Raw genomic sequence first — 24,382 nt, 5'->3', positions numbered from 1 at the left:
ACTAATGCACAGTAAGGCTTTTCATTTGCCATTGTATATAAAGATGAGTTGTGTGTAGAACCCTACGATATGTGAGAGAATATTGGTTTTTTGTCCCATTTACTTATGTGTGGGATGCTGAACTGCAGTGGAGGTTGGCAGACGCAGGTGGTGGCAGGCACTGTGTATCTGCTTTGAAGAGTTGTGCGGAGAGCAGTGAGGCAGACTGCCCTGCTTAGGAAGACGGTTCTACTGGGGGCGTAGAGGAGACAGTGCCCAGAACATGCAGTAGGGAATTGTCCCACCAAAGAATGAAGACCTGAACAGAGGATTGGGGAAGAGACCAAGAATGCTTAGAAGATGGAGTCTGCAGAGGCTGAAAATTTCAGTTCCAAATGAGCAGAATTAGGAGCAAGAGCGACAGTACGGAGGGTAGGACCTTTGCCTTACACGTGGCCAACCCCGGTTTGATCCTTTGTCCTCCATGTGTTGCCCTGTACCCCACAGGAGTGATCCCTGAGTGCAGAGCCAGGAGTCAGTCCGGAGCACCACTGGTGTGACACAGAAAAACAAAACAAAACATAAAATGAGCAGAATAATTTTTATCCAGACACCCCTTTGTTGCCTGTCTGTGTGCGGAAGGGGAACAGATGTGTGGATCTCTATTCTCTGAATATATTCTTCTGATAATGTGTCTCAAACTAAGCTTGATCTTCAGCTTTCTTCTCAGAACCCAACAGCCAGCTTGTTATAAAGCCCACATTTTAAACAGTCAACAACTGAAGGAAATCAGTTCACCTGATAACTAAACAACGTTTGCTGTCTCTGAAGTTTTATAACCTGTTTGGTAAAAGATGCCTTTATTCTTTAGCTCATCTGACTAACCAGGGCTTACCTAAGTAGAAGCTGACACACATAAAGTCTGTTCGTATTGGTCAGTAATGCAGCAGGTTAAAGTGAGAAGCTGCAGAATCTTTTGATTCTCCTGCCTCCTCACAGGGTCATGAGCTGGCTGGCACACTCCTCTTTCACACGTGAAGAGGCATGGAAGCAGGGAGAGGAACGCTGAGAGTGTGTGTGTGTGTGTGTGTGTGTGTGTGTGTGCGTGTGTGTCCCTGCAAAAACAAAAGCTTCCCTTGAAGTAGAGGAAACCAAGAGAGGACATGGGTCGGGAAGAAGGAGCTTAGAGTGGATTATGAGACTTAGTTCATCAAAAGGGTCACCGCTAGCTTGGGATCTAAGTAACAAACAGTTTATGGGGGTGTAAAGTTCTGTAACCGCAGCACAGTTGATCAGATAGCAAAGTGTTTATTGATAATGTAGTCCATTCTCTGTGACTCTGTGTCACAGTAATGAGTCCTGTACCTTAAACAGTCTGCTTTATCTTCGATTATTTTATCCCCTTGTGGTTACAGGCAATGACTCGGCTGTAGCATAGTACAGAAATTTATTTCCCCGTGAAAAGTGGAAATTCCTGGTCAATATCTTATTGTATAGGTAATCTTCTGTTTTGCTAGGATTGTTGTACACTGTTTTGTTTGTTTTTAGTCACTCCTGGTTCTGGGCCGAGTGGTCACTCCTGGCAGGGCTCAGGGGACTGCATGTGGGCTAGGGATTAAACAAAGGCTCACTGCATACCAGTGCCCTATCCCCGTCTTTTTTCTCCAGCCCCTGTAAACATTTCTCAATGTATAAGTGATGTTTTGTTATGCTAGCATTATGGTGTATTTACATTGATATGTTTATACTTCTATAAATACTCTCATTGAGTTTTTTTTTTGAACACAAGTTTTATTTCAGGAATTTTGGCTTCTGCATTGAAAGCTCTTTTTTTCACTGTTCTGTTTTGTTTTGTTTTGTGTGTCACTCCTTGTGGTGTCCAGGGCTTTCTCTTGACTCTGCTGCAGAATCTCTCGTGGCAGGGCTTGGGGGAGCATATGCGGTGTTGGGGTCTAACCAGGCTCCAGAGCTTGCAGGCTGCAGCCTGACCTTCTCAGCTGTGCTTGGGCACACTCTGGCTGTAATGCTCACCAGGAGTCTCGTGGCTGCAGTGCTCACACATCTTAGCTGCGGTGTGTGCGCTGACAGGAAGACCACACCCTTTCCCACCAGGACTATGCTCAGCATATGTGAGTGACACAGGGGCTTGCACTCATGGTCTCAGACTTGCAATGCAGACGCTTTTGTCATTGGACTGTTCTCCTTGCCCCATGCCTTGCTCTCTTTAGATTACTTTCTCCCCCCCCCCCCCATCAGTCTGATGAGGATAACTGTCTCTCGAACTTTTTCATGTACTGTTTTCTTCTCTCCATAGTTATGTCCTTCGAGATTCATCCTAGAGCCTAGAGTCATAGTACAGCAGGTAGGGCACTTGCCTTGCACGTGAACAGCCTGGGTTCAATCCCCGGCACCCCGTATGGTCCTCTGATCCCTATCAGGAATGATCCCTGAGTGCAGAGTAAGTCCTGGGCATTGCCAAGTGTGGCCCCCAAAACAAGAACACAGACAAACAAAAAATATTTATTTTAAATGTTTTAGGGTCCAGTAGGTGAGGCACATGCTTGCATGTAGCTAACTCAAGTTCTGTTCCTAGCACCCCATATGGCCCCCTGGGCACTGCCAGGAGTGGTCCTTGAGCACTGAGACCCAGTGAGTAGCCCCTGAGCACCTCTAACTGTGGGCCCTAAATACCACCCCCCAAAAAATGTTCAACTGGGATCTGGAAAAAATACTGCAATGGGTAGGATGCTTGCCTTTCATATAACCAAGCCTAGTACTGAGGAGTACCATGAACAATTGCCCAAACACCTCCAGGAGTGACCCCTGTGTGTAGCACCAGTAGTAAGCTCTGATAACACTGGGTGTGCTCCAGACCCATCACACCCACCCGCCCCCCAAATAGAATGCGTCACTGGGCCTAGAGAGATAGTGCAGGGGTTAAGGCACTTGTATTACACGTGCCAACTCTGGTTTGATCTTCAGCACTGCTTGGGTCCCTAGCACCGCTGCGTGTGACCTGAGCACTGAGCTGGAAATAGCTCTTGAGCAATGCTGGGTGTGGCCTAGAAAACTTCCTTCCCGCCCCTGCACACATACGCACAGAGTGTTATATTTTCATATTTCATCCCCCCTCCCCCAGTTTGTTGTTGTTACCACCTTTTCCTTTGCATTTCAACTAGATTGCCAGATCATTTTAGTCTGATGTCGCCCCGAGCTGGGCCCAGGAGACCTGTGATTCTTGGTCCCCCAGATCGATCAGCGGTTCTGAGTCTCTGTTTGTCTCACATATTGGTGTCTATCCCGCCTTTTCTTCCTCTTCATCCCATGCCACTGTTCTTTTTTTTTTTTTTCTATGCCACTGTTCTTGACTCAGTTCTCACTAGCGCTGCCCCAGATTTTAAACTGGCGGCTTCACTGGTCACCTGTGTCCCTTGCCCCATCTGCTGTAGTAGTTTCCTTTTGTGCCCTTTGGGTGGAGTCCGGTGCTCAGTATCCAGTCCAGATTCCTCAGCCAGACTCAAGACCCTGTACTCGAACTCCTGCCGCTGGTGCCTGCTGTCCCCTCATTCGCCCTCCACTTCGACTCAAGTGTCACCAGCTTCCTGAATGCCGTTCGTTTGTATTTGCATGCTGCATTGGCTGCTTCCTTTAACTTTTCTAACAAACCCCACAGAGGCGTAAGTGTACTCACCTTAAAAATCTTTTCTTCTGGGAAGATTTTATCTCCTCAGTAGAGTTTTTTTTTTTTTTTTTTGCTTTTTTGGGTCACACCTGGCAATGCACAGGGGTTACTCCTGGCTCTGCACTGAGGAATCACCCCTGGCAGTGCTCAGGGAACCATATGGGATGCTGGGAATCGAACCTGGGTTGGCTGCGTGCAAGGCAAATGCCCTACCTGCTGTGCTATTGCTCCAGCCCCTCCTCAGTAGAGTTTAATATGACTATTTTAAAGGTTTTGTTTTTTTCTTTTTGGGTCACACCCAGTGATGCTCAGGGATTACGCCTGGATTTTCACTCAGGAATTACTCCTGGCAGTGCTGGGGGACCATATGGGATGCTGGGAATCGAACCCGGGTCGGCTGCGTGCAAAGCAAACGCCCAACCCACTGTGCTATCGCTCCGACCCCAAAGGTATTTTATAGAGTGAAATCTTTTTTTTTTTTCTTTTTGGGTCACACCCGGCAATGCACAGGGGTTATTCCTGGCTCTGCACTTAGGAATTACTCCTGGCAGCGCTCAGAGGACCCTATGGGATGATGGGATGTTGGGAATCAAACCCAGGTCGGCCGCGTACAAAGCAAACGCCCTACCCGCTGTGCTATTGTTCCAGCCCCAGAGTGAAATCTTTATGTGTCTTATTTCTATGACATATTTTTGAGGTCAGGGATATTTTAATCAACTTTTATCTCCAGCAGGAATGCCGTTGTTGAGATACATAGAGACAGAATGAATGTTGGATGAATATATAAATTATGCAGAGTTATTTCTGTTTCTGTCCCGATGAGTATGTATACGTGGTCTCAAGTCCTTCTTTTCCTGGCTCTTAGGTTTTCTTTTACTTTTATTTCCAACATATACAGATGATTTCCATTAAGTAGTTATTATAGTAATCTTGATTTTTTTTTAAAAAAAAGCATGTATTCGACTAATTAAGCATAAATTTTAAACATCATTGTTTTGTTTTTTTTCCTTTCACAATGATTTATATTTTTCTGGGCATTGACTCCATATTACCAAAGTAATTCTGTGGAATGGAGTTCTAAGAGGTGTGACTTACAAGGGAATTTAAGGATGGGGCTGGAGTGATTCTACAGCAGGTGGGGTGCTTGCCTTGCCCGCAGCCCCCAGTTTCAATTCCCAGCATCCCTTATGGTCCCTGAGCTCACCACAAGTGATTATTGAGTGCAGAGCCAGAGGTAACCCCTAAGCACTGCTGTGCATGGCCCAAAAACTAAAAACGGGGGGAGAAGGAAATTATAGAAATTGGGACGTTCTGAATTAACAAAGATAAGCTAGAGTAGTGTTTGAGCCTTTAATATGCCAGAATATAGTATGATCCATTTTATGTAGGATTTACGTTTCATGGAATGTACTTTGGGAAATAGTGCCCAAGCTTATGAATTCTTTTTTTTTTTATTTTATTTCATCTCCTTGTTGCCTTCTTCTTGTTGACAAATAAGTCTTGACTAATATATATATATACACACACATATATATATATATATATATATACACTTTTTTTCTTTCCTTATTATTATTTCTTTTCCCCTTGTTGGATCACACCTGGTGGTGCTCAGGGGTTACTCCTGGCTCTGCACTCAGGAATAAAGTCGGACTTCAGTATACAAAGCAGATCTTTGAGGAGATCAGCAGGTCTGCAGTGCTGTGTCTGTAGGCACTTAAAGTCACATGTTTTAAACTGGGATGGGTTCTGGATTGTTCTGAGGGGCCTCCCGAGCAATACTCCAAATGACCTGCAGCCCCCACTGGGGAGAGTTGAGCAAGTAAGCTGGTTGATTCTGTCTGTGCTCCGGCAGCCTGGGGACCACAGGGCATCTTGCTGGCAGGCCGGCAGGCCAGGCGGTGCTGGGGATTAAACTTGTGTCCCCTGCACACCTGGTCTCTCGTTATCTCCCTGTAACTAGAATGTTTTAGTCTCTTTTCCTCATCATCTCAGATAAGGCTTAAATATATATTTGTTGATACTGACTCAGAATTTGGGATAGGTGTGAATGGGGGGAGCATATAAACCTTTTATGGCTAAACATTTTTTTAAATAATTGTAATTGATTATAATTAATATTCCATCTTGGAAAATTACATAAATTTTTATGGTAGGATTCTAGAGATTTATTTGTTTTGCTTTTGTTCTAGGCATAATCTTTGCAGTAGGCATAATCTTTCCTCAGGGATTACTTTCCATTGCTCTGAAATTGCTGTGATTCCTTGCGTGAGTCCGAGTTACTGAGTTTGAGATTTGAAGACCACAACACATGCTCCCAGACTTATTTGGCCTACCGCCCCCTTTCCAGAGAAGAAAACTCCTCAGCGCCTCCCTGGAAATCTGCCTTCTTTAAATGAGCCAATAGAATATGGCCCTCAATTGCATTTGGGTCTACTAATCGTCCCTCTTGAGGATGGCGGGAACAGGTAGAGAGCTCAGTATCACCCACTTTGGGAAAAAAGTGCTCTAGGGTTCCCTGTGCCATCCCCTCATACTCCCCTGTACTCCGGGTGCGCCCCAGTTCGGTGGCCGCCATCCTTCATAACTATCATCTCCCCATATCAATCTATGTACAAAGGCCCAGAGAGATACAGAGATTAAGGCTTTTGCCTTGAATGTGGTGACCCCAGTTTGGTCCTCTCTGCATGGCCAGGGGTGTACCCGGAGCTCAGAGCCAGAAACAAGCCCAGAGCACTGCTGATGTCGCCCTAATTCTTCACTCCCCAAAAAAGCAATTTTTCAAAAAGGTCTGTACTCTCAGGAATGCACGGTCACTGATACAGTCCAGGCGATCCTCCGCAAAGCCCTGGATTAGAGTGTGAGGAACCGCAGGCCTGGCAGTTTGTACCGTGTGTGCTCTCTGGTCTCGCTCAGTTCTGGAATAACAGTGCAGTGGTTCAAGGAGCCTGCCTCGTAAACCACGGTTATGAGTTCAAACCCCTGGTGTCTCCCATGTGCCCGACATCATGCAGGCGTGCAACTGTTTGGACCTGGCGGCTCTGCTCTCTGTTCTTACCAGCACTGCAAAAGGTTTTGGTCCCAGTGGAGCCACCTGTGCATAAGCACCACAGAAAGGGGTGTGACCTTCAGCAAGCACAGCTAACGTGTGTGAGTGCTGTGGCCAAGAAGTCTAAGCCCCAAAAAGCATTATGTGAGCATTGCAGCTCTCACTGGCGAGCACAGCCATAACTGTGCCATACCACTGAGCATGTATGCAGGCACTGTAGTTAAGGAGAGTAGCCCTTAGTGAGCACTGTGGCTGAGCACGCAGCCGTTGGTCACAGCAATAACAACATGAAAGGGGAAGCAAGGAAAATTTTATTTATTTATTTATTTATTTTAGCCAAAAGCCGGACCCCTTGGCTCCATGCTCTGTGGTCCTGGTGGTTCAAGGCACCGTGTCATGTTGGGAATTGCGCTCGGGCCTCACACTTGCTCAGCATGTACTCCAGCCCTGCGAGCACTCTCCCTGGCCCAGGAACATGTTCCAGTTGCGGTGCTCCTGCACATTTTGATTGTGGTGCTCACTGTGGGGTCCCACAGCAGAGCTGTCAGCTGGAGCCCAGCGCCTGCAGTGGCCCTGCAGATCCAACTCTCCGACTCTGTGCTTGCTCAGACAGCCAGTGCTCCGGACACGGAGCTTTGCCCTTTCACTCTTGATGTTTCCCCAAACATTATGTAGCTTTCATGGCTGGGTCACACTCTGTGAAAGAGACCGTGGCTAAAACTCTCTCCCTTGTAACTGTTAAAATGTTTGCTGTGGTAATGCAGTAAACCAAAGTTTTCTGGCTTAATGGTAAAGGGAAGATCTATTTAATGGTCCATTTAAATTAAAAAAATTCAAAATTAAAGCACATTGTAGGCATTATTTAATCAAGATTCTTTTTCTCTGTGTTTTCCTTGATTTTGTCTTTGGTGTGATTTTCTCAAGTTGACTTTCCATGGTTATAATATGGCTGCCAGCAATAATTTGGACTGTTTGTTTTCTTGTAGTTGAGTAGTTTAGAATCCAGAGGGCAGGAGAGAGTTACAGAACTCTAAATAATTAAATAATTTTTTTCCTGATTATTGAAATTAATCACTAAGAAAAGAGCTCTTCACATATCGGTAGCTTTAGGCCGTGGGCCATTGCTCAGTAGCTCCAAAGCTAGCATTAAACCCAGTAAGAAATGGGACAGCCGTATGTGAAGAAAACTAGAACTGCTAAAAAACATGAAAGAAGGACCAGCGAGGGAGGGCAGGTTTAAGGCATTGGATTTGGACATCAGTTGATGCCCGTTCCTTCCCCAGCAGACATGGTCATCTGCCCCGTATGGCCCAACATTTCCCCCCCCCCCCCCATAAGTAAACTCTGAGGCAATGGTTTTTTAAAAACTAGACAAAGAAAACATGAAAGATTTCTTAGATGAATGGACCATGAATGAGAAGATTCAGTTTAAAAAAATGGCATTATCTATCTAGCTAGTGTAAATATAACTAAAATCCTTGGAGTTTTATGGATTTTTATCAATTCCTTATGGTAGAGAAACTGTAGGAAGGACCATGAATTTATTTAAAAAGGAGTAACACTTGGGGCTGGATCAATAGCACAGCGGGTAGGGCGTTTGCCTTGCAAGCGGCCAACACGGGTTCGATTCCCAGCATCCCATATGGTCCGCTGAGCACTGCCACCAGGAGTAATTCCTGATGCAGAGTCAGGAGTAACCCCTGTGCATTGCCAGGTGTGACCCAAAAAGCAAATTAAAAAAAAGGAGTAATACTGGGGTGGAATTGTCCCTCTCAGATACCGAGTCAGATGTTACAGCAGTTAAAACTTGATATTCATCTAAAAATAGACAAAGTGGAGCAGTGTAGCAAAGCTGTAAGCTTATATATGATAAATGCATACATACAGCATGAAGTGTCTTTGTCATAAGCTTTATTTTAATTTTTTTACTTTTTGGGTCACACCCGGCAGTGCACAGGGGTTACTCCTGGCTCGTGCACTCAAGAACTATTCCTGGCTGTGCTGGGGGGGGGACAGGGTGGGGGTATATAGGATGCTGGGAATTGAACCCGGGTCAGCTGCGTGCAAGGCAAATGCCCTACCTGTGGTGCTATCTCTCCATCCCCTTGTCATAAGCTTTATAATGAAGATGCCAAACATCTTTGTTACTTTAGTAGAGAAACAATAAATTTACTGTTCATTGAGTTGTAAGGATTGGATATTCATTGAATAAATTAAAGTTAGAGCCTTAGCTCACACTGTTTTCACAATCAGCCAGAGGCCATTTTTAAAAGCACAGGATGGGGCCAGAGCACGCAGAGGGCAGGGTGTTGGCCTGGGGGGCCGCTGGCCCATACCCACCCCCAACACCACTTACGGCCCTCCGAACACCTCCAGGAGGAGCCCTGAGTACCTCTGGGCGTGGCCCCAAAACCGAAACGAAGAAGCAAAGAAAAAGAGTGCCGAGAATGGAAGGAAATCTGCTAGGGTTTTTATTGCTCGTGTGTTGAATTTGTGTTTTCTGCCACCTGTCCTGGTGCTCAGGGCCCGATAGTGGTTCTTTGCGTGGGGGTCACTCCTCCATGGCTTGGGGGACCCGGAATGCAGAGGCCAGCCTGTACGCCAGCCCGTGAACTTTCTCTGTGGCCCAAGATTTAGTCTTTAATCAAAAAGATTGGGGGTGTGGGTGGGCCTTTTGAGCTGGGTTTGGGGCCGGGGAGCCCTGCCTGGTGTCACCATGTCCCTGCTGGGACCACAGTGCTGCTCGGGCGCAGGGTGGTGGGGGGAAGGGGAGACTATGGGCCCTGAGCGTGTGCCGCCAGCCCTTGGCACCCTCTCCCCTGCCCGGAAACAGACATTTCACACAGACAGAATTTTTTTTTTCTTTTTGGGTCACACCTGCGATGCTCAGAGGTTACTCCTGGCTCTGTACTCAGGAATCACTCCTGGCGGTGCTCCGGGGACCATATGGAATGCTGGGAATCAAACCCGGGTTGGCTGCGTGCAAGGCAACTAACTGCCCTACCTGCTGTGCTATGGTTCCAGCCCCCTACACGCAGACAGAAATTTATGTTGTCCCTGTCTTAAAGACGTTGAACCTGTTTGCCTGTAGCATTTTGTGTCTGCGTTCGCTAAAGCTCAGTGATCTGGCTGCTCGTGTATCACTTCTCCCTGCTCTGTTCCTTGACATTCTTTTCCTGCCAATGAAAGCAACCCTCCTCCGGTAGCCCTCCCCTGATCATTGAAAGTTGTCTTGTTTTGTGTTTTTCTGAAAAGGAGAAATCCGAATCCCCGTGCAGCCCCCATGACTAGCTCTCTCTGTCCTTCTCTGAGAGGCACTCCCCCCCAGCCCCTCGGGAAACGCTCCTGTTGTGTCCGCTCTCTGTGTCAGGACTCCTGGCGGCTCTGCCAGCCGCCCTTGCCCCCTCCACACTCTTCCAGTGTGTGCTGCTGCCGCCTCTGTTTTGTTCAGAGTTACTGGCTTTGTTTTTCACTCTCCTTTGCTTTAGTGAGAGTTGGAAATAGATTTGTAACAGTGTTTGTGCTTGGTTCCTGTTTTATGGTCTGCGTGGGGCCTGTTCTTTACAGGGCTGTGGAGCATACCTGTTTTGCATCTGACAGCACCCCTTCTACTTTTGTCAGTGACTACTTTTCTATTTCCTTTGGTGAATGAAATATGAAAATACTTTGTTTCTAGTTCTGCACAGTTCTGTAGCATTGTCCTCCCATAACATCTCCATTGTGACACTTGTTACTGTGTTTGGCCTATAGAATACATCAGGGGTAGCTTGCCAGGCTTTGCCCTGCGGCTGAGATACTCTCCGTACCTTGCCGGGCTCTCGGAGAGGGGGGAATCAACCCGGGAAGGCTGGGCCGTCCGCATGCAAGGCAAACGCTCTACCGCTGTGCTATATCACTCCAGCCACTCCAGCCCAGTGACAGTTTGTTTCTAGTTCAGACTACAAAATTAGCTATCACAGCCAACTGACAGTGTCCTGAGGAGTAGCCCCCAAATCCCTGTTGCTTGAGAGAGCCCCTAGAGCCCGTCAAAAAATCCTTTTTCACTATTGAGCTGTGCCAAATTGTTTCAGTACTTAGAATAATTCAGGGGCCAGAGCACTAGTACAGTGGGCAAGGTGTTTGTCTTGCATGTGGCCAACCCACGTTCTATCCCCAGCACCCCATAAGGTCCCCTGAGCACACTGGAACTATTTCATGATCACTGAGATAGGAGTAACCGCTGAGCATTGCTGTGTGTGACTAAAAAAAAACCCACATAAATAAATAAATAAATAAAATAATGGCATGAAATCACCTTTTAAGTAAAGTAAAGTAAAGGCCCTCCCGTTGATCATCGATTTGCTCGATTTGCTCGAGTGGGCCCAGTAACGTCTCCATTGGAGACTTTGTTGTTACTGTGTCTGGCATATCGAATACTCTCGGTAGCTTGCCGGGCTCTCTGAGAGGGGCGGAGGAATCGAACTCGGGTCGGCCATGTTGGCTGCGTGCAAGGCAGACGCCCTACCCGCTGTGCTATCGCTCCAGCCCTTTGCTAGAACCTCCAAACAAGCACCTTTTAAGTAGCTAAGAATATTTTCAGAATTAGGGAATTCCTAAGAAACCCTCTTTCAAGTTACTTTGTTATAATTAATTACGAATAGATATGCAATGCCTAGAATACTGTCATTAATGTAATTGAGATACATATCCATACATTATTAGCTTTTTGTTTGTTTATTTCTGGGTCACATATGACTCAAAAATAAGAAAAGTTTATTTTGAGTTTGAAATCTACAGAAAAAAATAATTTAAGAAGAGATTTAAGTGGTTCGGTGTGGTGTCTTGTTGACATCACCAATGGAGCTTGTTCTTGCCATGGATAAGGGTCATGGCAGGACCAGAGAGAGAACGGGGGCTAGGACTCTGGCCCTAGACGCTGCCAACCCCAGTTATGTTACAGTACCTCATGGTCCCCTGAGCCCCGAGTAGGCACCCCTCCCCCGTACCAACTGTGTGTAGCCCTAAAACTAAAGAAATAAACACAAACAAGCCCCCCCCCCCCCATATCAGTTACAGTAGAACCATGAAACTTCCCTTTATTTCTGTTTGTTTGGTTTGTTTGTTTCCTTTATTTCTGTTTGCTTACCCGGCGATGCTCAGGGGATCCTCCTAGCTCTGTGCTCAGGGGATCCTCCTGGCTCCATGCTCAGGAATACTCCTGGTGGCGCTCGGGCACCATCTGGGATGTGGAGATTGAACCCAGGTCAGCCAAGTGCAGGGCAGATGCCCTAAACTTCCCTTTATGAATATTGAGAAGTGAAAGCTTTTCAAAGCCCCAGAGTAATGAGGCTAACAACTTTCTGAAGATGCTGTTTGTGGTGATGCTGTATGAGTGCTAGGGCCACACCCAGCGGTACCAGGGCTTGCTCCTGGCTCTGTTTTCAGGGATCACTCCTGGTGCTTGGGGGGCCATATGCAGTGTTAGGGACCAAACCCTGTTTTGTCACATGCAAGGCAAGACCTACCTCTTGGGCCCTTGAAGATACGATTTATAATGTTTGCTTTTGTTTGGGCCGCACCTCTACATGTTCTGGGACATTTCCTGCAAGCCTGGGCCTCTCCGTTTCAGAGTATGCGTTATAGCCCTAGGAACTGTATCTCAAATCCACTCTAACTTTTGGCAAAAAAAGAAAAGAACATCTAAGTTATTCATTTTTCACCCTCCACATATAACAGGTCTTTTTCTTTTTTGTTTTTCATTGGATCACCATGAGATACACAGTTACAGGGTTGTTCATGATTGACTTTCAGTCATGCAGTATGACAGGTCATATTGAAAATGGTTGTTGTCTTATAATCAGCCAAAAGGGAAAATTAATCATTCTTAGGGGGTGGGAGGCACAGTACAGGGGTCAACGCATTCTCCTTGCATGAGACTGGACCCCGTTTGGATCCCTGGCACCACATCATCCCCCTAGCAGCCCTGGTGCAACCCTGAGACCCCCAGGTACCACCAGGCTGGCCCAGACCAACCCCCAGCACTGCAGGGCCCAAACATCACCCCATCCTTAGACCCTTGCATTGTACTAGTTTAGTTGTCTACAAATGAAAAACTAATTATTGAACATTTTGTAAATTTTTCTTTTTAGGATAAATTTTTTGTTTTGCTTTTGTTCCACACCCAGCTGGTCCTGGCTGCTTGGGGGGTCACTCCTGATAATGTTCAGTGGACCATGTAGTACCAAACACCAGTCCTTCCTGCATGCAAGGATCAAACCCCAGTCCTTCCTGCATGCAAATCATGCACTCAGCCCTTGAAGCTCTCTCTCTGGCCCCAAGCAGTACTATTTTTAAACTTTCTTGTTGCTACTGCCCTAGTGATTTATGGTCGGTTCTTCAAATTAGAGAAGTTAATTTCCAATGGTAATTTTTTGACACTTGTTAAACTGACTTGAGTGGAAAATAGTTTTTCATACTGTCTTATTGATCCATCTTTTTTTTTTAAATAAATCATCGCTGACTTACAAACTTTGATGGTTGCATTTCAATCAAACAATGTTCGAGTACCCCATTCTCCGCCAGTGTTCCCAGTATCCCTCCCCCCACCCCCTCTCTGTGGTAGGCACATTCCCTTTTACTGTCTCTTGGGTATTATGGTTTGCAATACAGGTACCATGCAGCCGTCATGTTTGGTCCATAGTCTACTTTCCACGCATCTACTATCCCGAGTGATCCCTCAAACCATCATTTACTTAGTGCTCCCTTCTCAGTCCCAGCTACCTTGTCCCACAGCACATGAGATCGGTTTCCAAGCCCTGGGGAGATCCTCCTGACCCCTATTTCTACTGTCCTTAGGTATTAGTCTCATATTATGTTACTTTATGTTCCACAAATGAGTGCAGTCATTCTGCCTTCCCTCTCTTTCTGATCCATATGCTTTGTGATAAGTGAGTTTATCTCAGCAAACCATTTTATTTTCTTCTCATTCTCTAGTTATCTGAGGGAAACCAAAAGCATGCAACCCTCCAAAAAAGCATCGAGAAAGCTAAAATTGGCCGACAAGACACAGTAAGTTTGTGTTTAGAGCTTCCTTCTCACTGGCTACTTTAAATATAAGAATCAGGCACAGCCCTTCTGTGAGCAAGACGCCATTTCTAAGGAAAGAAATGAGTCACAGCAAAGTTCATGCACCTTTGACCTGGTGGGAGCCACTGATTGTGAGTCTAAGATTTTTCCCGTGATTTTCTTCCTGTGGCAGCATCATGGAGAGCGGAGCCCTGGAGCCAGACTGCCCGTGACTCCCCAGTCTCTCTACCCGGTCTTCATTTCCTCAAGCAATAAAACCTGCCTCAGGCATGACTAGGTGGACTAAGCTACCTGCTGTTTGTGACTGGGGTAGAAGACCTTTGCGATAACTGCACATTATAAATGAAATAAAGTGATATTCACTCAATAACCTAAAAGCAAGGGCTCAAGGATACTTTGCTGTTCATTTTCACTTTGCTCTGCTCTGGCATCTTCAGAGCTGACTGAAAATGAGCAAGTATAACAGGGCTGCCTTGAGCCAGGTCAGCTTCTAAATGCTTTACCAACTGTAGCGAGTTATTTTAGGACCAATCATCTGATGATTTGGGGACCAAGGAGCCCAGAGAGAGCAAAGGCAAAAGTTGACAGTATTGAAATACCACAGCTAGACAGGAACCTTATTTGGAGCCAAGGGGTGGAGGATCCACACTGGCTGTTGTTCAGGGCTTACTCCTGGCTTTGCACTCAAGAATCACTCCTGGCGGTGCTCAGGGACCATATGGGATGCTGGGGATCAAATCTGGATCAGCTGCGGGCAAGGAAACCGCCCTAACCACTGTACTAGCTCTCCGGCCCTAGCCCTGAACTTTATTTATTTTTATTTTTTATCAGTGAAACACCATGAGGTACAGGTGTAGACTTACAAATTTTAGTGCTTGGGTTTCGATTATACAATTATCAAATACCCATCCCTCCACCAGTGCCCATTTTCCATCACCATGGATCCCAGTATCCCTCCCACCTCCATCCCCCCATCCCACCCTGCCTCTGTGGCAGAGCATTCCCTTTTGTTTAGCCCTGAACTTTAAATAAGTCCTGTCAGGTGCCTTTGACTCTGCCTGGTTTTGCCACAGACTTATTCTCATAAGCTTGGACAGCATTTGGATTTTGTCTTAACTCATGTTTCAGATTTCACACTTATGAACCGAGTACCTGTAGCACTATGACTTCTGTTACTGAGAAATTGCTCTCAGTGACTAGTAGTTTCAAATGATGTTTATTGATTATACTCAGTTTCAGTGATGTATTCTGGTTTACTTTTAAAACAAACAAAATAACAAAATATCATTTGTTATTCCTGATATTTTTCAATACTTTCTTTCTTTTTTTTTTTCCTATTATTTTCCCCCTTCACTTCTCTTTATTGTTGTCGTTGCGATGGCTGGGGACTGCATGCACATGGCTTCTGTGTTGGGGGTCATACCTGTCACTGCTGCTGAGGTCACACTCAGCATGTGAGACACCGCTGGGACCGGGCCGGGACACTTGGCAGCCCGAAGACAGGCACTCACTGGACTGCAACCCCAAACCCCGAAGATAGAGACATATTTTTTTATTTAGATTTTTATTAGTGAAACACCATGATGTACAGTTGTAGATTTACAAATTTTTGTGCTTGGGTTTCACTTATACAATGATCGAACACCCATCCCTCCAGCAGTGCCCATTCTCCACCCCCACCAATCCCAGTATCTCCCCCACCCCCCGTCCTCCCCATCCCACCCTACCTCTGTGGCAGGGCATTCCCCCCTGTAGATAGAGACATTTTTAAAGGTTAACTGTCCTTAAAAACCTCAAACTTGGCTACATACTTTTAAGGGAAATTGTATAATGATTGTATAATAATGCCTGGGGACATTATTAATGCCAAAAATCCAACTACACACTTTGTGAGAAAGTACCATAAGGTGAAAATATTTATAAATGTATAACCTTTATATCATGGCTGCTGATTTGTCTTTATTGTAAGTAAAACTGTTTGGAATGCAGGAAGAAAGAACGATGTTAACAAAAGAGCTTTCTTCACTTCGAAACCAAAGGGAACAGCTAAAGGCAGAAATAGAAAAATACAGAGAATGTGACCCACAAGTTGTGGAAGAAATCCGTAAGTTTGCCTGACACCTCAGGTTTTTCAACTTTGTCAGTGAGATGTTTGTATTTCTAGTTGCCTAATAAACATTTATTTTTAATATGAGAAAATAAGGCCTAGCAGTTAACACTGTCTAAGATGAACAGAGAAAACCATGTTTTGATTGGTGACTGATGAGATAGTTTGGGGGGTAATGTTCTTGCCTTGCATGCACTTGACGCCGGGGTCAGCCCTTGGCACCCCGTGTGGTCCCTGAACACTGTCCCGAGGGAACTGGGAGTGAAACCCTGAGCAGCACTGCATGTGCCCCAAAGAAGGGCAGGAGGTGGGGTGACGGGAGAAGTTTTGATGAGTGAAGATGTAACTAGCACCTAGGAATGTGGGGAAACTGCAAGCAGCCTCACAGATGTGTGATTAGAGGGAGTGTGTGCTGAGGAGGGGGCTGGAGCGATAGCACAGCGGGTAGGGTGTTCACCTTGCACACAACTGACCTAGGCTGACCCCAGTTCAATTCCTCCGCCCCTCTCCTGAGAGCCCGGCACGCTACTAAGAGTATCTCGCCCACGTGGCAAAAGCCTGGCAAGCTACCCGGGATGTATTCGATATGCCAAAAATAGTAACAAAAACAAAAAATAGCAACAAGTCTCACAATAGAGACGTTACTGGTGCCCGCTCCAGCAAATCGATGAACAATGGGAGGACAGTGCTATGGTGTGCTGAGGAGAGTTTGCAGGGGGACTCTCGAAATATGTGCATAAAAGTAAAAGTTAACATTGTTTTCAAAATTAATGAAAATGACAAGTTCCTAGCTCCAAGAAATAATGGCAGTGATAGCCTAATCACTAAATCTGGAAAACATGTTAGACTTTCAACCTCTGCTCACCTCAGATTCCCTTAGTCAATGAGATTATTGGTTTTTTTTTTTTTTCTTTTTGGGTCATACCCGGCGATGCACAGGGGTCACTCCTGGCTCTGCACTCAGAAATCACTCCTGGTGGTGTTCAGGGGACCATATGGGATGCTGGGAATCAAACCTGGGTCGGCTGCGTGCAAGGCAAATGCCCTACCCACTGTGCTATCTCTCCAGCCCCAAGATTATTGTTTTTTAAACGTATTTTCTGGTTATGAAGGATTTCATAGGCTTTTAGCTATCATGTTACAATAGATTATCTGGATTAAAGGATTATAAATTCTACAAATTAATTCTAATAGGATTTGCTTCTTAATAGTATGATTATAGCACCTGTATTATAATAACCGGGCTGTAAATAGTTATGGTCCCCTATATTCATGATAATATCATGATAGATATTATCTCTTATTATCTCTTCAATAATTTCTGTAAGAAGTATTTATATTTCACCGTGGAGATGAATTACTGATGTCATTCAACTAGTGGTAGCAATTGTTACAATTTTTTAATAAGTGAAAAGTAGGGACTGGAGAAATAGTACAGTAGGAAAGATGCTTGCCTGGCATGTGGCTGGCCCAGGTTCTGTCCCCAACACCGTATGTGGTCCCCGCATCCTCACCAGCGTGATCCCTGCCCCTCACAACTAAATTTTAAAATGATAATGACTGGAGTGATAGCACAGTGGTAAGGCATTTGCTTTGCATACAGCCAGCCTGGCCAAGCCAGGTTCGATTCCTCCGCCCCTCTCAGAGAGCCTGGCAAGCTACCTCCTGAGAGTATTCAATATGCCAAACTCAGTAACAACAATAATGACTGCTTAGGAAAATTATTCATATTGACTCTATTAATGATCAGTTAAAATGCAGCTATCTAAAATTTCCTTGGAAAGTTGAGCACACCTCTAAGATACAATATTATTTCACTCTTGGAGCTTTTCTCCATAGCGATTATACCTTTTTGGTGTTTGAGGTTCGGGGGCCACACCCAGCATTGCTTTTGGGCTTATTTATTTATTTTGGTTTTGAGGCCACAGCCAGCTATACCCCTGTCTTTACACTCAAAGATCACTCCTGGTGGGCTCCTTGGAGGACCTAATAGGTTCCAGGGATGGAACTTGGGTCAACTCCATGAAAGGCAAGAACCCTGCCCAGTGTGCTATCTCTCTGGCCCCAGCCATTGTACTCTTTAAATATGCTCATGTAAAAACAAAAGATGTTTGTGACGCAGCAATAGTACAGTGAGTACCCACTCGCTTACCGTGCATGTGGCCGACCAGGGTTCGATCCCTGACATCTCAGACACCACCAGGAGTGCAGAGCCAGGAGTAATACCTGAGCATCTCTGGGTGTGACCCAAACCCCCTCCTTCCCCTAAAAAAAAAATAAAAAGATCTTGGCCAGGTATGTAGCTCAGTGATAGAGCACATACTTCACATGGCTGAAGCCCTGACTTCAACTCTGGCACCAGAGGAAAATGGAATCTATAAGTAGATGACAGTGATCGTGTATGTATATTCCCCTCCCCAGGTCAAGCGAATGAAGTAGCCAAAGAAGCTGCGAACAGGTGGACTGGTATGTATAGTAAGAGCACAGGTACAATTTCTAATTTAACTGTTTGCACACTGGAATGTGGCAATCAGTGTTCTGAGCCTGGTTTTATTTCTTCAAAAGTGGGTGTGGGGGAGTGCAGAGAGTGAGTCAGGGAGTTAAGGTTCACACCTTACCTGCAGTCGACCTTGGTGCAGTCCCTGACACCCCAAGGTTCCCCAGGCATCGCTGGGTGCAGCTCTGAGCAACACATTTTCAAGCCATGGCCTGGAACTGTGGCCCAGTTGGTTGAGAATCACCAGAAAGGTCCCCAGGCCTCTTTTTTTTTTTTTTTTTTGGCTTTTTGGGTCACACCCGGTGATGCACAGGGGTTACTCCTGGCTCTGCACTCAGGAATTACCCCTGGCGGTGCTCAGGGGACCATATAGGATGCTGGGAATGGAACTCGGGTTGGCTGTGTACAAGGCAAATGCCCTACCCATTGTGCTATCACTCCAGCTCCACCCAAGGTTATTTTTTTATGTCTAATGAGTCATTTTTGTAAAGCACAAGTTGACTTTTGAATAATGCAGGACTTAAGGATGTCCTCTGCCCTGTATTGTTGAAAATCTGCATTTAGCTTTGGACATCCCAAAACACAGCGACTGCTATAACACATCCTGTTGACCAGAAACCTTACCAGTAACAAAAAGGCCTGTTAACACGTATGTTAGAGCGTGTGTGTGTGTGTGTGTGTGTGTGTGTGTGTGTGCTGTCTTCTTACAATGAGGTAAATTGAAGGGAAGTGTGAAATAATATCTATTTTACAATACTGTACTATGTTTACTGATGCCATCTGTTCACATTATTTATTTTCAAGATGATTCGAATCATCTGCCAGCACCCACATCAAGATTTTCTTGTACATTACAAAACATTGTAGATGTCTTAAGTGTCACTAACAACAGACATCAGAAGTGATAGAATAGAGGCCCAGAGTTGTGTCTCAGTGGCAGAACATCTGCCTCGCTTGTGTGAAGCTGAGAGTTCAGTCCTCTGCACCTCCCACCTCACGCTCAGAGGGTGGGTAAGAGAGCTGTGGTGCAGAGATAAGGAAGCTTCAGGTGCCCACTAGAGCCCCAGAAGTCCCTGGAACCCCCAGCACACGGGCTGCATTGTTAGACCTGAGCTTTGAACCCCCTAAGCATTGCTTGGGAATCTCTCCCCTCCTAGAAAAAAATTGAAAAATATTTTTGGTCATTTTTTCCACTTCCCTTCCATTATTTAATTTTCTCTCTTCCCATGTGTTAAGGTTAAATTTTCTCTCTTCCCCTATGTTAAAGGCACAGGGACTTGATGTTCTGGAAAAGCGGTAATACCTATGGGATATAACAGCGGGCCCTCTACAGAGATCTGACTGAATGGACAGGAATGTTTGTGGGTTGTGCACACACTTTTAAAAAAATAGATTGTTCTGGATTACTTTGTGCTAGTAGTATTCTCTCTTGGATATCTCTGGAAAGTCAATATTGCTTTTACACTGATAACAAAAGTAAAGGCTCATCTTGATACCTGTTGTTTATAGCACTCTAATTAAATGAAGACATTTTTTGTTAACGTGACTCCATATAGTGCGGTAGTAATTTGTCTTAGGAATGAGCTGCAGAGCTGGGCTGGAGCGATAGTACAGTGGGTAGGGCAGTTTGCACACAGCCAACCCAATTTCAGTCCCCGGCATCCCAAACTCTCCAGAGCCTCGCCAGGAGTGGTCCCTGAGCACAGAGCCAGGAGTAAGCTCTGAGTACCACCAGTTCTGACTCAGAAACAAACCCAAAAAATGAACTTCATTTCAGACTTATGTTACTAATTGATTCTTGAAATTGAATTTCTTAGAAATTTTTTTTAATTATCAAGCTTCATAGATTAATTTGCTAAAACTGCATTAAAAATACTTATTATTAGGTAACAAACAGTAGAAATGTATCATCTTGCAGTTCTAGATGTAACTAAATTATTGGGGGGGGTCCTTTTTTGGTGCTGGGGCACAGACTCCACACTTCACACATGAACCGTTAGACCCTGAGCCCCCTGGTCAGGCCTTTCCAGACCCAGATTCCTCTGTCAGTCAGATTCTGAGGCACTAGGGTTTGGGGCTACAGGGTTCAAGTGGGGGATAGGACGGATATATTTCAACCCCTAAACTCCAAAATAATCTTTGTTTTGGGGTCACATCCCGTGATGCTCAGGGGTCACTCCTGGCTCTGCACTCAGGAATTGCTCCTGGTGAAGCTTGGGGGACCATCTGGAATGTCGGGGATCGAACTTGGGCTCTCCACATGCAAGGCAAGCACCCTCCCTGCTGTACTATCTCTCCAGTCTGCTCAAAGAATCTCTTATGTCATCACTGCTAGTAATCTAGTGCTCAACTGAAATAACACTGTAGCACTGTCCTCCCATTGTTCATCAATTTGCTCGAGAGGGCCCAGTAACGTCTCCGTTGTGAGACTTGTTGTTACAGTGTTTGGCATACCGAATAGGCCAAGGGGAGCTGGCCAGGCTCTGCCGTGTAGGCGGGGTACTCGGTAGCTTGCAGTGCTCAACATTTTTTAAAAATTAGCTGAACTAGAAAGCTTTGTAGCATTACTTTTTCTGTATTACATATTCCTTATGAGGCTGGTATGTTTACATTTCAAAGTCATAATTTTATTTATTTTCTTCTTTAAAAAAATGTACAGGTTGGAGAGAGAGTACGGTCCTGGCATTGCCGCAGCCCCTCGCCCTGCCAGTGCCCACCTAAAGGGTTGTCTTTCTTGTGTTTTATTTGGTTTGAGGCCACACCCGGCCATGCCCAGGGCTTTCTCCTGGCTCTACACTCAGGACCCATTCCTGGCAGCGCTCAGGGGACTACCAGGGGTGCGGGATCCCACCCGCTAGTGCCCTCCCTGTGTCCTCTCACTCTGCCCCCCCACGTTGTCTTAGTGATGTGGGGCCACTGCCGCCCTGCAGTGCTGTCACTCAGCCCTGTCCTCACAAGCCTGTTTCCCGGGATCCTCATTCCTGGCCTTACTTGGGTTTGACTTTCTCTTCCTCTGATTGTGTTAGAGTGATGACCCTTGACCATAAGAAGCCTTTGCTTTGGGGTTTGTTTGTTTGTTTGTTTCAATTCTTTGTGCCAGATTTGTTTTATTTCCGTGGAATAAATACCTTTAAATATAGCTAGAAGGCTTTTGCCAATGATGAAGAGGGTTTGAAAGGCCCCTAGAGGGCACTGAGGGTCCTGGAGACAGAGCCCCCTCCCTCTCTGAGCCCTCCTCTCGTCTGACTGGAGGAGGGGGGAAGGGCAGAGAGGGGCATCTGCAGAGAATGTGCTCAGCCGCCCCTGTAACTTAGTGCTAGAGCCGGTGGTCTCTGGCTCCCTCGCCTTTGTAACGAGGTGGGCACTCTGGTCACTCTGGTGGGGCCCTGCTCTTTGCAAGCCTGAGGCCTTGGGTTGGAGCTGGAGCTCCAAACAAAAGCACCCAGTATCTTTCCTTAAATGACTTGCCCTGACACTCTGGCGGAGGCGGAGAGTTTGGGCCACACCCAGCAGCACTCAGGGACTGCTCGCAGCAGCTCTGTGCTTGGAGGGGGCACCGGGCAGCGCCCTGGGGACCCCACAGTGCCAGGGCTGGCCTCAGGGGGGGTGAGCGTGTTCGCCCCAGGAACTCTCTGTCCAGCCACAGTGCCATAACTCTTGAAAACACAGAACAAGCTTTTATTTTTTTTTGATACTTCCAACAGTAAAATAAAGAGAATAAGTAGATTTTTATATTTAAATATTTTCTGATTCAGGGGCTGGAGAGACAGCTCAGCAGGTCGGGTCTTGGCCTTGCAGGCAGCCGCCAGGAGTTACCCCCAGCACTTTGGGCCGGGTGTGGCCCAAAGAGCAAACGAAAATATTTTTACAGATTTTATTTTCTTTTTAGGGAAGGGCACGGGCCACACGCAGCAGTGCTCAGGGGCTGCTCCTGGCACTGTGTTCAGGTTGACCCCCGGCAGTGCTCATGAGACCGTGTGCAACACCAGGGCGCAAACATCTCAGCTGTGTGCAGGACAGGCACTTTCCCCCCTCAGCACCTCTCTCACCCTTTCGTGTTTTAAGTCTCAACAAAATTTCTTTCTTTTTTTTTTATAGATAATATATTTGCAGTAAAATCTTGGGCTAAAAGAAAGTTTGGACTGGAAGAAAATAAAATCGATAAGAATTTTGGAATTCCAGAAGACTTTGACTATATAGACTAAACTCTCCCGTGCTGGCAAACACGGCGTCTGCTTGTGAATATGTTGAATTTTACCTTGTTCTGTGAATTGTACTCTTTATCCTTTACCTCTGGACATTAGCCTTTACCTCTGTCCATGTCGATTGGCTACTAATTTCAAATAAAGTGTCTGGGTGCTTTCCAGTTTGGATAGCTGAAAAGCAGGTGTGTCTTCAGCATTCATTATCATAGACAGCACAAGTAAAGCTAGCTAGGACAGCCGTTCACAAAGTGACACCTGCCATTGCTCCTGGGGGCCCCGGGGCCTCGTGAGCAAGACACTTCCCTAACCTACAGGCACATGGTTTTTTTTCAGACAGCAAAGCCCTTGGGACAGGACAGTTTTCTAGGTTCATTCAAGTATTAAGTGTCATGGGGCCTGCTAGGGGGCTGCAGAGACAGTACAGTGGGTCGGTCACTTTTCTTATATGTGGCTGCCCTGGATTTGAGGCCCAGCACCACATATGCCCTCCTGAGCACTGCCAGGATTGATCCCTGGGCAGAGTCCAGGAATAAGCCCTGTGCGGCAACACCCTAATGCCCCCCCCCCCCCGCAAAAAAAAAAAAAAAACAACTTAGGGTATCTTTGAATTACCTACCCTAAAAAAACAGGTGTACACACACACACACACACGCACGTATAAAACATTTACACACACGTGTAAAACATATAAATGCTTAAAAATAACCTTTAAACCCCTACCTGCTTTGCTCTAAATGGCTATTTGATGAAATAAATCTGTGACACTGTACTCTTCTACAAATTTCCCACATAAAAAATCCATCACCTGGACCTCTTCTGAATCTCTTATGTCTTTAAAGAGTGAGCACACGCTCCTCTGTCCCTATCTGTGCGCTTCCTCGACATCACAGTCCTGGTTAGTATAGTGCTGAACTTACCCAAGGGCTGGAGCGATAGCACAGCAGTAGGGCGTTTGCCTTGCGCACAGCCAGCCCCGCCAAGCCGGGTTCGATTCCTCCGTCCCTCTTGGGGAGCCCTGCAAGCTATCTCGCCTGCACGGCAAAGCCTGGCAAGCTACATGTGACGTATTCAATATGCCAAACACAGTAGCAAGAAGTCTCGAGCAAATTGATGAACAATGGGAGGACTGTGACTGTGAACTTACCCAACTGGCTTGGAGCTCCATCAGGGACAGCATTGCTTTTTTTTGGGGGGGGGGTCACACCCAGCAATGCACAGGGGTTATTCCTGGCTCTGCACTCAGAAATTACTCCTGGCGGCGCTCAGGGGACCATATGGGATGCTGGTAATCGAACTCAGGTCGGCCACGTGCAAGGCAAACGCCCTACCCGCTGTGCTATTGCTCCAGCCCCCAGGGACAGCATTTACATTGTTATTTTAAAATCAATTTCTTTATGATTTATTATCAGTGAATGTTGGATTGTTTGCTTATTTTACATATCCTTATACCCAGGGTTGTGTATAATTTCTCTGGCAAATGGCTCATAGGTAGAAAATGTTTATGAAGCCCCAGACCAGCACACATCGCTGACTAAAGTTAGGGATATTCCCCAGTTGCCTAAAAGAGTTTGTTCGAATTGGGGACCAGAGAAATAGTATAGGGGTAAGGCCTTGCATGCAGCCAACCCTGTTTTAATCCCTCCCTCCATATACGTGTTCCCCCGAGCACTGCCAGGAGTGCCCCCAAAGCACCACTGGGTGTGGCTCCCTCACAACCAAGCTTGTCTTTCCAGTCAGCTTAGGTATTAGGATGTGTCTTCAGATGCTCCAAGAAAAACAAAAGTTTAAGTCGTGCCCT

General features: G+C 46.0%; 1 protein-coding gene across 1 annotated transcript in view; it reads left to right on the top strand.

The window, feature by feature from the left end:
* MND1 (meiotic nuclear divisions 1) overlaps positions 1-22,701 on the top strand; it is a 52,241-nt gene extending 29,540 nt beyond the window's left edge. The window contains exons 5-8 of the mRNA XM_056119179.1: positions 13,683-13,757; positions 15,765-15,879; positions 18,304-18,348; positions 22,478-22,701. Coding sequence (XP_055975154.1) covers positions 13,683-13,757; positions 15,765-15,879; positions 18,304-18,348; positions 22,478-22,584 — 342 coding nt within the window. The 3' untranslated portion in view covers positions 22,585-22,701. The remainder of the gene's footprint in view (positions 1-13,682; positions 13,758-15,764; positions 15,880-18,303; positions 18,349-22,477) is intronic.
* Positions 22,702-24,382: the final 1,681 nt, after the last annotated feature.

The sequence above is a fragment of the Sorex fumeus genome, unplaced genomic scaffold, assembly GCF_029834395.1.
Source record: "Sorex fumeus unplaced genomic scaffold, SorFum_2.1 ptg000039l, whole genome shotgun sequence".
Lineage (NCBI taxonomy): Eukaryota > Metazoa > Chordata > Mammalia > Eulipotyphla > Soricidae > Sorex > Sorex fumeus.
This window is presented reverse-complemented; position numbering and strand designations above follow the sequence as displayed.